Below are 16,265 nucleotides of genomic sequence, written 5' to 3'. Positions count from 1 at the left end.
TTGTTATGCCAGTAAAGCACTGACATGTGCATTGAGCCATCAAATCTGTCTGTCTTCAGGGACAGCTCTAACTGCATTGCGTGGGGTTGAGCAAACGATGAGCGGATGACTGGGAATACACCATTATTACCTACCGCTGTATCAATATAAATAGATCAATGCTCTGCTGGTCCGCTGCTATTTTAGGATGCAAGGAAGGTAATCAGGAGTTCAATGCAATATCTAATTGTATTGCATCTTCTACTCAGACTTAAACTTACAAATAATTTGCTACAAATGAGGCCTTTCCACCCACTAACCACAGGCAGCACAAAATGCCTTACGCATGCGCGTACGTGTTTATATTCTGTGTAGACATGGTGGTAAGTAGTTTGCCTCTATTCTTCTATTTCCAGCCAAGAAGTATGACAGTGGCGAAAATCTTAACATCACTGGGATCACAAAGGACCAGGCTGGAGACTACGAATGCAGCGCTTTAAATGACATTGCCTCTCCCGACACCAAAAGAGTAAAAGTCACAGTCAACTGTAAGTACATCTCCTTCTTCTTCCTTGGGTTCCCGTGTTTTTTTGTGCACCGGCCTTGCAGATCCACGATCCCTGACGATGCACTTCAAGAAAGTATACTATCCAGAAGTTTGAGAAAGTCGAGAGCTAAAGAAGTTTCTTAATATTTAATGCGAGAATTCCCTTTTTGTCGGTGCATGTAGATGATTAATTCACACTAAGGAAAGGTCTGACTGTTCTAAGCACTATTCCATTATGCAGGTAATGAGTCTTTCAAAAGTGTGAGGAGACAGTAATGAGGAGCCAGGGCATTAATGAATGATACTGGGCTTTAGCTGTCGTGGTCACATAGAAACCACCACTTGTAAGTAGAAGCAGAATTCGGGTGCTTGACTATTATTGCCATTCCCTTTTCTTTCAGAAGTGCACCTTTGCTTCACTGTTATTCATTGAAGTTTCTGTATAGATGCCCTCTGCTAAATCTCACTTTTGGAAAAGCTTATCAAGCACTCATCGACAGCGATGTGGGGAGGGAGGGAGGGGGAAGTGAAAGAAAAAAGGCTCGTCTTGGCCCAGTTAGTGAGTCGCATCCAGAAAGCTAATCGTGCAAGTTTTCTAATTCGGGTTTTAAGAAATTGACACGTACTTTTTTATATTCATTTTCAAAACGATTTTTAATCTGTTTCTGCAGATCATCTGTATCCACCTCCATGTATTAAGACAGTGTTCATGCCCGCTTTGGTACAAAACCAAGAATTGTGGCCATTATTTCTGGGTAATGCCTGGCTCTAATGAGCTGGGTCTGAGTGAAGTTTCAGAGGCCAGTTATTTATAGCTCTACTGAGACGTGGGTTCAAGGATGAAAAGTGCTTTGACAACTGGCTGTGTCTTTATGGTACAGAACAAAGGAGATGTTCTCTGTGATTGATAAGGCATGTCATAGTCAGACGCTGAATTTTAAGCTGAGACGGCGGGGTTATGTGGGCTTAGCATTCGAACTGAGTGAATTGATTAGGAAGACTTTTCTTTGCTGTCAGACATAGTCTTCACAGTTTGAGCCCCTGAGCCATAGTTGGGGTGGGAGCGTGTTGTATTTGGTCAAGTGCTCAGGCCTGCTGGACAGTTATCTCAGGTTGCTTCCGCCATTGATTCGCTCGTTGCTATTGATCTATACCGCAGACGACAATGATCCAGATATCTGTCTGTGACTCCTTTGATCTTATTGTATAAATTGGTTTCTGAGAACTATTTATAAATTTCCCTTTGATCTGATATTTTACATAATCCTTCAGTACAGCAGATATTGAGTTGCTCCGCTTCACAAATAGAAAGTGTCTCTATTACAAAAGAGTTAAACGTATGGACCAAAAACTCTCGCACATTACATCAGCCTGCAGGGTAATGAATAATTAGTTTTTGTAACACAGCCAGCCTAACTGCAACACCTTTATGGAATATACTATAAAAATGAAAAATGTAAAGGAGACAGTTTGTTGGACAGTGTTATCAAAAGCAGCAGGAGGATGTTGAGCGATTACTTTGAAATGAGATTTTTAGAGTCGATGTCAGTTGAAAGCCATTATCTCCAAAGTGTTTCTTTTCAGGAATGAAGTAACACAGCCTTCAGTGAGGTCGATGATAATTCATTTTTGAAATAATCCAATGGGTCTTAAAAGGGTTTTTTTTTTTTTGTGCGCTAGCGAAGTGGGAAAAACATCACCTTTTATAAAGTGGCACGCAGTCCTTAAATTTAGGTGAAGTATCGTTAAAGATCCAGATGCTATAAAGTCATTGCCGAATGACCAATTAAGAAGAGGCTCCACAGTCGCCCCTTTCTCTTAATATAAAATACACAAAAAACTTTCATGTAATTTAGGAAAGGAGGCATACCCTGCACGAGCTGTCTTAAGAAAAATGAGCTTGTGGATTTGTTTTTCCACTTTACATGTGCAGTACCATGGCAGTGTGTTTGGGATCATTGTCAACAGTACAAGTGCATCTGCGAACAGAGAAACCTTTGTGCATTTCCAGTATTTTTTGACCAAACACCAACAAAATATTAGAGAAATGCTTTTAACTTTTCACACATTCGGACTCGTAATGCTGGCATCGTCACACCTCAGTGGCGGTGCATCTTACCCCCCAAAAAACCTAAAGTATTTATGATTTTTTTGCAAGTTTCACATTCTCAAACCCATCAGGTGGGCCAGTTCAGAGATTTTGCTGGGCCCGTTATGGCTCTCGGGCCATTGGTTTTGCACCACTGATTTAGAGAGACAGCTTGATGGGCATCCGCCGTACACATGAAATATCTGATAGAGCTCTTGTGTGACATGTATACACATTTTCATTCATAATTTGTGTGCAGTAAGACTAGAAGGTGTCTGATAAGTGTTTGAGCAGGCGCTGTACATCTTTGGGGCCACCCTTTCAGTTATAAATAATGGATTTCATAATTATTAACATGCTGTTTGAGCTACTGCAAACACTGTCAGATTTTTCTAGCCTCACAAGCATTTCACACACGAAAGGTCCTGTGTTTTATTACGGCTGTTTAGCATTCAAGGTGCTGAATAGGTAACAGAGAAGAAGCAAAAAATGCAGCTGACGTTAAAGAGGCAGGACTTTGTTTGTCGGCTTCCTCAAATGGGACTGAAAAGTTCTTCAATATTTTGTGCCCTGTAGCTTCAAATAGTCAGCGACTGTTTTCAGAGCATTTTGTCAGTATGCTTTTCATGCTTGTATTTTTCATCAAAGTTGCCTCTTCCCTTTTCTCTCTGCATGGTGACTGGTGACACATGTGCTCATCTCTAAAGATAAGGAAGCAGAATGAATGAATTAAAGTTGTCCATTGGAGCGACTGATTTGGCCACAGCAGGCAGAGCTTTAGCCAGCTGGTGGCCACTCTTCACTGCCTCCTCTCCTCACTGGCACACTTCTCCTCCTGTGAAGTAAAAAGAGAAGCATTTGGATTGTGTCCCAATCTACTGTATCATTCATGCTCTGCTGTCACACATCAGGCTGTATTCACCAGGCACCCAGGAGTGTGGGCTATTGATGAGGGGCTGAGCGTATTAAAATCTGTATTAAGATAAAGACATTAGCTGACATGGAAACTCAAACAAGAGAGAATAATTATGCAGCAAGAAGCAAGAAATTAACTTTATTAAAAATATTACACTGCATGGACACGTGCTCATACAGCTGTTTTACAGCTGTATGTCTCACAAAAGAAGCCTGCTAATTTTGTGAAGGCCCTCCTGGGAGACTGTGCAGGTGTCAGTTTAACTCTCTAACTTAAACAGTACACAGCACAGAAATTCAAATATTCTTTTTGCTTTTTTATTAAGTCACTCAACACTGAACTATGAATCATCCGAGCATAAAAAACACACCTGACTCTAAGAAGTGTTTCTAAGAAGCCGTTCTTAAGGGAAACAGGACGAAAAGCTGAGGTTTGCCAAATTACACAAGAACTAGAATGAAAATCAATGACAGCAGGTCTGATGGAGTCATGAATACTAATATTCGGTTCAAATAGTCAGAAGTGGGTGTCTGCAGCCATCTGCAAAACACAGTGGGGGCTCTGTTTGGTTTGGAGCTGCATTTCAGCCAGTGGTGTCGGGGATCATGTCAAAACTAAAAGAATTATGAATGCAGAAACGCACAGACAGATTTGGATTCGCCCTGCGATGCCATCTGGAAGCCATTTCATTGGCAGCAGCTTTAATTTCAGAATGACAATGATCCCAAACACACTGCCAAAGTCGCCAAAGCACACCTTTTACAATACTGGCAGTAGAAAAAAGAAAAACGCACAATGGAACATTACAAATCATGGATTGGCCTCCCCTGAACTCTGGATTTTCGATCATCTTGACAAAGAACAAAGCAAAAGGCAGCCAGCATCCAAATAAGAGCTTTGAATGTTCTTCAAAAAGCTGAACTATCTGTGAAGACTACTTAAAGAAATGACGAAAAAGCTTCTTAGCAAAACACAAAGAAATGAGAGGCGGAGTAACAGAAAGGGCGCCGCGTTATCGTTCGATATTGTTAACGGTGTAAGCGGCTATCGTGGCGTGCTTTGACCCCATTATGGTATCACCACTGATCCTCTTTTTTCTTGCTAACAGCAGTTAAATGAAATGAATTCATATTCATCAGTTAGTGAAGTCTGTAGTATTTTTTCCTTCATCATTCTAATAAGACAGCATAGGATTGAGTGACACTGACATTTCAAGGGTTAACAGTCTAATTAAATACATGTCCAGACAATTTTGTTCAAAACAATGGCGTTTTTCAAAGCTGTGGGTATAGCTGACCTCTGGGCTAATTGCAGATTAGGGCCAATAATTAAAATAAGCAAACCAAGGTAATGAAAATAAAATTAAGCTCGAACATATTTGCAGTTTTAATAACACCGGGCCACTAAGCCTGCCATTTGGTTCTCTATGATAGGAGGAGTTAGAGGCAGACGTTCGCAGGCATTGTCACTGCCCGAGTGTTAAGTCCAGTACATGTAACCCCAGCATGGATTTCTCTAAGGCTCAAATGTCCTACCTTCATGTGGCAGCATTAATTAAATTATGGCCTGAGAGGGCTTCTTGCCTTTATGCTCCTGGCGATAAATGAACGGCGACTGAATACTTTTATCATCTAAACCTGAACGATGGCAGTCATCCATAAGGTCGCACTAGAATCAGATTGGCTTAAAAAACCCTACTTGGCGAAAGAATATTTCAGCTGTGATTCTACCTGATGAAATTTGATCTCTGACCTACTTTTTAAAATTTACATATTCATCTTCACTGCAGGTGGGTGCCGTTACTGGCTGAAATTCTCACTGCACAGTGTGACTCAAAAGCATAAATATCACATCTAGGTGGTTGAGTCGGAGGGATGAATGAAAAGGAAACCACCGTGGAACACCTCCGCCTGAGATAAAACGCTGGTGTTTGATTAATTAATGAAGCCACCTTGTAGCAGATTGAAGGCATCCATCACTAACACTACAGATAAAACAATAACAGAAGCCTGTTTCTGTTTTAAGACGAACAATCAAAGGTGTTTGACCTCGCTTTCTAGTTTAGGGAGCTCTTTTCCTCCAGAGAGAGGTGTCGGCTCCTCTTATTGAACGAGTGAGAATACAGGGTTTGAACATCATCATGTTGCAAGATGAGATTTGACAGTTTGCACAAACTTTAGTCACACACGGAAGAAACGGAGACAGCTAACTGTCTTGTCGTGCTACGTTTTATTTGCCCATCACTGTTTCAGTTGCTTCATCTGAAGCTGTTTGAAATATCTAGAGGGAATTTGATAGCGTGGCACAAATGTTTACATAAAGATTTAACCCTAACTCAAAAAACTCAAGAAACATGTATTGAAACATTAATGGCTTGACAGTATATACAGATATAAGACTCAAATAAGAAGAAGAAGAAGCAGCAGCACAAGATGAACTACGTACCAGGGACGGCAAGCCTCATTGACGACATCGATAAGAAGCACCTGGTGCTGCTCCGAGATGGAAGAACATTGATTGGTTACCTGAGAAGCATTGATCAGTTTGCCAATTTAGTTTTTCACCAGACAGTTGAGCGCATCCACGTGGGAAAAAAGTTTGGTGACATCCCCAGAGGAATATTCATCGTGAGAGGAGAAAATGTGGTGCTGCTTGGAGAGATAGACATGGATAAGCCCTGTGACACGGTGCTGCAGCAAGTCTCCATTGAAGAGATCTTGGAGGAGCAGCGGCTGCAGCAGCAAGCCAAACAGGAGACGGAGAAAGTCAAAATGCAGGTCCTGAAGGACCGAGGCCTGTCCATACCCAAAGCTGACAACCTAGATGAATACTAGCAGCCTAGTTGCCGTGGGCCTCTTTCTCAGTTGGCATTGAACTGACAAGTTTGAAGTTGAACCTGAGAGCGCATGGGAGCCTGACTTTTTGTTTTTAAGTGGGGAGAACATACCATTATATGGAGTCCAGCTACTGTGATGTACTGTATCAATTTAATTTGAGGTTTGTAAGGGGGGGTGTCAAGTCAAGAAAGTATAAAAAAAAAAACAAAAAAAAAACTTTTTTTTTTCTCTGAAATCACTATGTTGACAATTAAGAATCAATAGCACTTTGTATTCTTTCATCATGTGGTGAATGTTTAAATAATGTGGAACTGCTATTGAGAGGGGGGGGGGACTATGTGCTTTGCCCCATTAAAGAGTTTAATTTAAAAAAAAAAAAAAAAAAAAACTCTGGACAAAATTTTACAGAAAATGTCAACTTTGCAGATATCCAGATGTTTTGCAGAAGTACAATTTGGCTATTATCTGAAATAAGAAGCACGAGGAGGCGACATAGAGTCAGTTATTCATTTATTTTACGTTTATCTTCTTAAGATGAACTTAAGAAAATGAAATCAGCAGGGTTCTTTTAGGACTCTTTTACATGCTTTTACATTGGGCTACATTCCTGTTAATTTTAGCTTATTTAATTAAATAATACGTTTAAATCATGCATATATTCACCTGACCTACATCTCTTAGAAGCTAAATATAAAGGCACTCCATTCATTATACCTCCACCATGAATGTAAATAAAGCTATAGAGAAGTACTCGACTGCTGTGAGATCCTTCTGAATTTCTCCTGAAGCTTGGGAAAAATAACTCAGCGATGCGATAACACATCTTTTCAAATTCAAATTTGTCACACACACACAGCCATACACAGTATGACATGGGGGTGAAATGCTTGTAGCTGTACAATGCCCGACCATTAAATGACAGAAGAAAAGTTTTACAATATTTACAATTTACAGTTTACTACAAAAATTTACAAATTAACTTAGGAATTTACAGTAAAGAATGTGCAAATAGCAGAAGAGATTATAAAGATAAGGATTATAAATTATAGGAATTATAGGATTATAGGAAATGTGTGGTGACGTGTGTGAGAGTCCAGTCTTATAGTGACGTGTTTGGGAGAGTCCAGTCCTACACCTGGTTCAGGCCCCGAATAGCCTGGGGGAAGAAGCTCCTCCTCATTCTCTCTGTTTTGGCCTTAAGGGAGCGGAAGCGCTTCCCAGACCTCAACAGTGAGAAGAGTCCATTGTTGGGATGGGAGAGGTCCATCATAATCTTCCTAGCTTTGGACTTGCACCGCTTGGTGTAGATGGACAGCAGGTCAGGGAGCTCTGATTGAATGATGCGTTCTGCCGAGCGCACCACCCTTTGCAGGTCTCGTCTGTCCTGCTTGGTGCTGTTCCCAAACCAGGTGCAGATGTTTGCCGTCAGGACGCTCTCGATGGTGCAGGAGTAGAAGTTCTTGAGCACCTTCAGTGGCAGATGGAAGTCTCTAAGTCTTCTGAGGAAGAAGAGACGCTGACGGGCTTTCTTAACCAGGGTGTTGATGTGGCAGGACCATGACAGGTCCTGAGTGATGTGGACACCCAGGTATCGGAAACTGTCCACTCTCTCCACTGGCGTGCCACTGATGATGAGGGGTTTGTAATTCCTCGCCTGCTTTGTAGTGAAGTCCACGATCAGCTCCTTAGTCTTGCTGATGTTTAGGAGGAGGTTATTTTCCTGGCACCAGGTCTCCAGGTTCCTAATCTCCTCCAGGTAGGCCGTCTCGATGTTGTCGGAGATCAGGCCCACAACAACAGCTTTGTCCGCTAAGTTGACTATTTTCTAATTTACGTTAGCAACCATTGCATTGTTTTTCCTGCACTTTACGCATTCATTATACTGTTTCTTAAGGTGTATCTTGAGGCAGCTGAAAAGTTTATTGTGTTCCTTTGCAGCGCAGACAAAACGCTTTGAATATGATTTATAATCGGTTGAGATAACTTGTGCTAAATCTGAAGTATTTCCAACAACAATGATGATCTTCTTTGAGGGACAAGCTCTTCTCCGTCTGCTGTGGCAGACATTAGAAGTTCGATCTCTGTCTGTCTTTTAGCATAGCTTCAGTCATCGAGTCATACGAGTCCAGGAAAGTTCAAGTTGCTCAGTGCTGGGAACAGCTGTGATTGGCACATGCTCAGGTGCCACTTGATATGCTTTTACTTTGTGTTCTGTAGCTGGAGCGTGTGTTTTTATTATTGCTCAATCGTGGTCATTAAACTGTGTCATCACGCCCTAAATTAACATTATTGGTATTTACCAAAATGATTGTAATGTTTTTGTAACGATTAACCACCAATATGTGCAAGCTCGTTATTCAAAATGATGGTTTTATAAACAGAATGTAATTATTGTCGTTCGCCATTATTTTTAAATTTACTGTTTTAAGGCACAGTAGAATTTTTGATTAAGATGTAAAACTAGTTATTTTCTTGCATTCCTGAACAGACAGATTAGTTTTAATGGTTGATGTCGTGCTTGATTTATTAACGAGCTCTCAGAGAAGTCCAGTGTGCCGCGAATAAAAATGTTGATTACATTTCAGTGAATTCAGTGAGTTTTATTTTTTAACAGGTTTTTTGACAGATTTCTAAAAAGTATTTGTGTTTTCTCTTTTTAACTAATTTGTTAAGCCCTGTATACAAAACTTTTCTCCAGGAGCCAGGAGGCTTGTCAAGTTAAAAGGCATCAATTACTAAAAGGTTGAGGTGAATGTATGTAAGAGTTTGCATGTATAATTTTTACCCTATGTGGATTAGAGAAAATGCAAAATAAATTCAAACTCGTGGACCCAGTTTGTTTGTTTTTAACCATTGAAGATGTGTGCTGTACACAGTTCAAAGAAACGATTGAAAGCCCAAAATTCCCATTATATTCATGCCCACGGTGAGCGTATACAAACTTCTGACCGCGTGTAATTTTGTATGACAGCATCCCTCGATTCAGGCTAAAGCTTTAACCAGTTCAGGTTTGTCTTCCTTTTTAATATCACTTTGGCTCCTTCGTGGCAAGCTTGCTTGTCAGAGTGAAAGCGTACCCTGTATGCTTCGGAGTTTTCCAGCCATTTTTACGCCTCCTTCCTCCTCCAGTACCCTGCAGCTGTGAATTCTGCTCACATATTCGCCATGGCTGTGATTCAGCAAAACTGTGATCATTTTAATCACCATACACATCAGAGCTGCTGTGAGCAATTTAACCAGTGGTATTGATAGCTTTCTGAAAAAAAATAAATAAATCAGAATGCAGGAGCACACTGCGAATACTTCTAATTCTTTACATCACCTGGTCTTTTGTTTGCTCCTAACCTTCCTTTCCCTCTAATACCCCAGCCGTCCAGGCCTGTTTGGAATTCAGGCCCCGGCCTGGTAGATACACCCACAACATGTTCCTCTGCTGACAGAGTGGTTGTGGGGAGTCACGACCATCTCTGATAAATAAGAGACTAAAGTTGTTTACTTGTGTTCAGTAGACACATCTTCATGACCACCCAACATTACAATGTCAAGTAATGACACTGGAGTAAACAGCTATTAGCGGCGTGTGGGCATGCTTTATTTATTTATTTATTTGATAGTTATTGAATTTACAAAGAATCATTATACACCATAACAGCTGCATAGAGGTATGCAGGATTTATTACATTTTGCAAAATGCAATGACCTACATACTGTGTGTCCATATCAGGCTCAGCGCAGCGGTGGATGGTGAGGTTGAATCAAAGGTGGAATAAACGTTCATCGCACAGTTCAGTGAAAACTGGCGTCGGGAGTATTTTCAAATCAGACACGCAGTCTCCGTTGAGCGTTTGTCGACAGTTTGCCCTATCTGTTGAAATACTGTGGCTTACGATTCAAAAGAGAAGGCTTCCTAGAATTGGATTCTGATCCAATCCTAAGTAGAGTTAAAGCCAGTACCCTCAAGCTGTTTGGATGTAAATCCATCTCTCTACATCTCTCCAAAGCTCTCGTCTTGATTGCTATTTGGATTCCTTGCTGCATGAGGGGCATGAATAAATGAGCGGAAACTTGATCTTCTGCAGAATAAATGTTCTGGCTAGTACACTTCCTTTTTTTTCCTTTACTTTTAAACATTGGCATCCCATTTTAGTGACAAAATAAGTAATAATGTTGAGCGCAAGGTGAATAACATCACAGGCTTACATGAAATCGTCTATAACATGGTTATTATGTTCACACAATCGGAGATGACTTACTGCACTCGCTCGTAACAATAGATTAATGACATTTCCGCGTGTGTCGACTGTACCATTGTCTTCATCGGAACAGCTCGCCAGCTCGTGTGTATTTAGGAAGATAGGTGAGGATTTGTGTACCTTGAGCCATTTAGTGTTAAACACAGACAATAGATTGAATCCCTGGTGTTGTCGACCCACACAGTCCTACACACTAAGCTGGTTATTTATATGCCTCGCATTGTATAAAAAGAAGGAACACAATGTTCCCTAGCTGTTCTGAATAGAAATCTTAATGAATTAATAAATCTTGGCAGTAGAACCATTCCTGACTGAGGGGGGAAAAAGCAGGACAAAGAAGCCCACAGATGGCAGTGGGGAACAGTGTCTCTGTGTGTAAGCTGACAAGTCATGCACTGATGAGTCCATTTCTTAATTGCAATGAAAACTCATTTTCAAATCTGGCTGAAGAGGTAGGGTTATTAATTGATCTTTTAATTAAAAAGCCTGCGTTCTCCGGGTTCTCTTGGCAAACAATAGTATGTAGCTAAATAAATCATATTCATCCTTGAAGCACACCAATTAATCATCAATTGTCACACGAGGATTGTTTAAGGGACGCTACTCAGCGAAGCCTTGTACATTAAGGTGTTTTGCTTTGTGAGCAAACCCTGTCCATTAATAAAGGTCACACTTGTTATGTATCTTTAAAGTGTGTGTATTTGTACCGTTTGCATAGACATTTGGAGACATCGGCTTTGTTTTGATAATGCAGATGTAATGGCTTTTGGTTCGTGATCGATCCGTAACTGCCCATTTGTCACCTGCCAGAGCCTTACACTCCTCATTTTTCTGCCATGCTTGTACTATTCCTGGACCCAACCGCTCACCCCCATCTGGTGGAGCCACCGTGACTTTAGGCATGATTTACAGCACCACCCCAGCATTCCCTAGACATTAAATTACCTGGATTATTGGGGCTTCATGGTTTTTAGTGCACTGCTTTGCATTACTCTCCAAAATCCGGATGGTGTATAGCACAATATATGATGATATAAGATATGCCAGCAAGGTAAAATTGGACTTATTGGATTGTACTGGGTTTTATGGTTGTGATCTGTCTTAACAGATCGCAGTGCCAAGGTCCAAATTGGGAGAACTTGATAATATTGATATGCATATAAAATTATAGCATTTTGCAATACCTGCAATGCTATAAGAGAGATTTTTCTATATTAGAAATCGCTGAAAGACAATTATTGGACCCAAATTGCTTTTTGAATTTGTCCATTTGCAGAAATACAACTGGCCTTCAAGAAAAGCTTTGTATTCTTAGTTACCGCTCTTGGAGTTTTGCAGCCTGTAGTGCTCGTATTGTATGCTGGCCAATGGGATGATGCATTTACATGGTTCAAGTTTTCAAATTAAGTGCAGCAAATAGAAAAATGCTTAAAAACATTTGACTTTGCCTTTGCAAATAACCAACATCAGTTCCAACTCCACACTTTTTTCAATACGCGGCATGTTGCACGACTGGATCGCTGGTATTATTATTATACTGCGCTCTGTATTTAGAGCTGTGCTGTGGAACGGATGAGCACCTGAAGTGCCTAACATTTTTAACAGCACATTTTTCAATCCTTTCATTGTCTTCGTTTGATTTTTTTATCTGAGCATTTTAACCAACTACTGATGGAGAACAGTAAACCTAATTAACTATAAAAATAGGAAATCCTTTGAGTCTAATGAAGAAAGCACAGTGTTCATTTGACAAATAGCTGATCCAGCTGGTAATATATTAAAGGGAACACAGCAAAATAATCCAGAGAGGAAATGCACATTTAGAAAAACAATTTTCCAGCAGTTTTGTGGTTTGTAGTTCAGGGTCTATCCCTGGGTCCGAATGGATGTTTAAAGATATGCACATAAGCTTGATTGGTCAGCGTACCATAAAAGCAGTGAGTGTGTGTTACATTTTTCACAGAAAGATTATTTGCTAAACACGTCTGCAATGCTCGATTCAGTCAAATCCAGATAGTCTGAACAGTGTAGGTAATCATTTTATTAGAATCGTGGTTGTTTCTCAGTTACTTTTCATAAAACCTCTCCATGCAGGGCGGCCATGAAAAAACCCTCCATGCAGGAAAAACCCTCCTGGTATAATAAGAATGAAATAAATAAAAATGTCTCTATGTGTGAGGTTTGAAGTATTGACTCACCTGACTGAGCCACCCTGTCCACTGTCCTAGTAACTGTACAACACGACAGCCGGGTCACCCTGGTGCTTTCAGAGCCTTCAGATAATCGATGGCCCCGCACAATACCACCAATGGAGGATTACGAGGACTTGCTAAGCCTCTGCTGGTCAGCATACTACATTGATTTTGTCATACTTGTTATTGGCTTATATTTCTGTGCTGCAGAGTACTGTTGCAATTTTCTCTGCTTCTTCTCATCTTTTTCTTTAAGTACATCTGTTCTGTAAAGCGCAGTGTCAGACACCAGACACTCTGATGTTACTTTATTATGTGCTTTAGAAACTTTTGTTTTCTTTTAGTTGCTGCAGGTTGTTACTGCTCCTCTGCAAAGCTGTCTTCGGGTGCAGTAACCACTAATGCTGGTTATGTTTAAATATAGCTCTGAAGTAATCTGTGATGTTTGAACAGATCTTTGAAGTTTCTGAAGCAGAAAAATTTTGAGTTTAGACCACAGACACAAGGGTACACACACCCACAGTGCACATTCACACACAACATGCACAGGCATCCAGTCAAGGTCTACTAATACCCCCCCAGCATGGGGTTGAACATTTCATGCAGTGATAAATGAAGAGGAAGAGCCCTAGCATAACCCATTGCTTGATTCACTATCTTAAGTCCTTCAGATTATTCAGCAGAGCAACAAAAGAGGGAACTAATGGTATAATTGGCACACATGCAAGGACAGAAAATCAACATACGCTAGTCCTATGAATGTGCTCATTAGGATGCAGAGGAAAGGTTGGTGGAAGGGCGTCCATCATCACAGAGCACACTGTGATCTTTGTGTGCCTCTCTTACATGATTTTATGACACTTGTACAAATGATCACATGCTTCGCTTTCACCTTGCCCAAATCTGTGGCATTCCACTTCATCTATCTGCGCTGACTGTCACAGGCTGCAGGGAAAGACTGTGCATGCATTGGTTCCATGCAGCTCTTCAAACCAAGGCCGTCTCACAGAAAGTACTGAATGATCAAAGGTGAAGGATTTGTAAATCTAAGCGGATAAAACACATGAATGCTATCCTGTTCCGTAGGAGTGAACCAGATTATGTCTTCGTTGAATTTCCGTTGTTTTGGGGGAGTCCGACGTGCTGGGGGTTATGTTTAGAAGCTTTTTCACTCCATACTCAGGTCTCTCCAAATGCAATTGAAAGTAAAGTCTTGCAGGCTCTTGGCCAAGTCCTTCCACTGGAAAGGGGCTTTAGCTCAGACTGACAGGTAATTCTTTAAAGCTCATTGTCAGGAATATAAATAGTCCCCATCTTACTTTCAAACTTGGCTGGGCAATTTACTGCTAGCTGCAGGACTGGTCTAAAGAGCGCGAGCGTTTTCCATGTATCATATGCTTTTAATCAGAAACAGTGTGAGTGACACAAAGTAATTTTGCCCTGTCTTGTATCTGAAATGGCTGTGCATCTGCTTGGTTGTTCAGAACAGTTTTATTGTTTGTCAGGCTTTTGGAAAGTCAAGCCAAGTTTACACAATACACAATGTCAGATTGAGCTCTGTGTGATAGTGTGATTGGTTTTTCCTGTTTCTTTGCCTCAGTGTTCAGTGAAGAAGCAGGCGATCTATGAAGGTAAGCTGTCATAAAAATACCAGTGGGTTTAAGCCACTGTGTGCATTCAGCTGGGACCAGTTTAGCGTTGTCTAAAGGTGCCATTTTATTTACCCATCACAGTTTAAGCATTAATTGAATTAATATTATAACATTAAGCAGAGTATAATACAATCTTAATCATTCATCTGATGAGTTGGCTGTTTATTTTACCCTTTGATCTCCACTTGGTAAAATTGAGTCAAATGCATTGAACTAAACCTAATAGCTAATGCTGTTTGAATATTATAATGCTCATCTAAATGTTTTACATACCAAATAAGAAAGCACAGGACAGTTACAGTTGTATTATTGATTCAGTCCCAGTAATCCCACTTTGCGTGTGCAGTGGAGTTCAGGAGTCCCGGCACATTACGCCCACTCACTCGCTTTGAATCCACTCGACAATTACCTACACATGGACTTACTGTGCTTGGCCATTAATTGGATTTTAATGTCAGTCATTATTTTGACTTCCACCTAAGAAGAAAACAAAGTGATTGGCATAAAATGCTTACACTCCCCCCTTTGTTTTTCTTTTTTCCCACTGTTACAGCCGTGCACTTTTACAACCCCCTAAAAGCTCAAACTCACTGGTTAGTTTCAGCTCAAGCCTTCGACTGAAGGAGACTCTTTGGTCAAAAAGCTCAATATCAAGGAAGCAGAACTCGCAGGGCTTCCAAAGGTGAACCTGCCCAAGTATTTTTTTTAACAGTTGCCTGCAGCTGCTTAAAAAATTCACATACACCACTGACCAGAATAACCTGGAATTTTGCTATAAGCGGGCAGCCTTATGGACTGCTGTGCACTGGGGGACCCTGGCAGGTTAAAGACCATTTAATGTTCGATCCAGCTGTGTGGGACAGCTGGATCGCATTACCCCCTTAAAGCCTGAAATATGAAATAATTGCCAGAAAATTTTTGAAAATGAAGAATTTATTGAACCATCTGACAAATTGGTTTAAAAATGATTTACATTTTAATTTCCATATACGATTTTATATTTTGTATCATATTTGCTACATCTGACTTCTTTTTTTAAATTGCTTAAAAATATGTTTTGCAATTTATTTAGTTTTTTTAAAGAGGGGGTGGGGGCGGGGGGGATGTTACACTGATGATGTAGAAGTCTCACAAAAACCTGCATGTATCAAATATGATGCGTGCACCTCTACAGGCTGATGTCTTGAAACGTCCAGGACTGCAGTGCATCAGTGAAAACAGCTTCTGACACATGCAACAACGTTTTGAGAGTGTCAAGAAAATACAACTTGTGCTTTCAAGTTTAAAGACCATCCGACTGGAGAAATCTACCAAACCCAAACTGACTTGCATACCTGTAAAAAAAGTTAAACTGATGGTATATTCATGGTGACATTATTGGGCCGTTATTTAATTTTTCATTCATTTTGGTATCACTGATCGTAGCTGTGGTCTGGTCTGCACTTGTGTTGGTTTTCTTATTCACTGTGTGACCTCTTAAACACGATGGCCCATCTCCCGAGTTTAACCTGTAGTTACATTTTAGATGAAATTTGAAATGGCCTTTTTGTTTTTGGTCTACCACTTTAATTATGTTGTCAATCTATAAAACATAAACACATTACATTATTTCAAGGCTCTGTTGCTTGAAGTGGAGAAGGACTGGGTTGCTTTAAAAGCCATCGCTGCCTACATGACACTGGCAAAGAGATTAACACCACACTTCAGCACATGAAAGGAGTCTGATTTTGCATTCACTGAACCTGCCTCTGCCATTGAGTCTTTGAACTTCCATTAAGCCATTTATCACCATGCAGTGCA

General features: G+C 40.5%; 2 protein-coding genes across 3 annotated transcripts in view; both read left to right on the top strand.

The window, feature by feature from the left end:
• negr1 (neuronal growth regulator 1) overlaps positions 1–16,265 on the top strand; it is a 165,571-nt gene that overhangs the window by 100,642 nt on the left and 48,664 nt on the right. For both annotated transcript variants that reach the window (XM_085246055.1, XM_085246056.1), the window contains exon 4: positions 396–527. In XM_085246055.1, coding sequence (XP_085102181.1) covers positions 396–527 — 132 coding nt within the window. The remainder of the gene's footprint in view (positions 1–395; positions 528–16,265) is intronic.
• Positions 5,916–6,554, top strand: LOC146558902 (U6 snRNA-associated Sm-like protein LSm1). Its single transcript, XM_085246057.1, has one exon. It carries the CDS (start codon positions 5,964–5,966, stop codon positions 6,363–6,365), a length of 402 nt encoding a protein of 133 aa, XP_085102183.1. The 5' UTR covers positions 5,916–5,963; the 3' UTR covers positions 6,366–6,554.

This window comes from Mchenga conophoros, linkage group LG15 (genome assembly GCF_057382185.1).
Source record: "Mchenga conophoros isolate Kocher_MC1m ecotype Shallow Benthic linkage group LG15, M_conophoros_male_GT1.1, whole genome shotgun sequence".
NCBI lineage: Eukaryota > Metazoa > Chordata > Actinopteri > Cichliformes > Cichlidae > Mchenga > Mchenga conophoros.
This window is presented reverse-complemented; position numbering and strand designations above follow the sequence as displayed.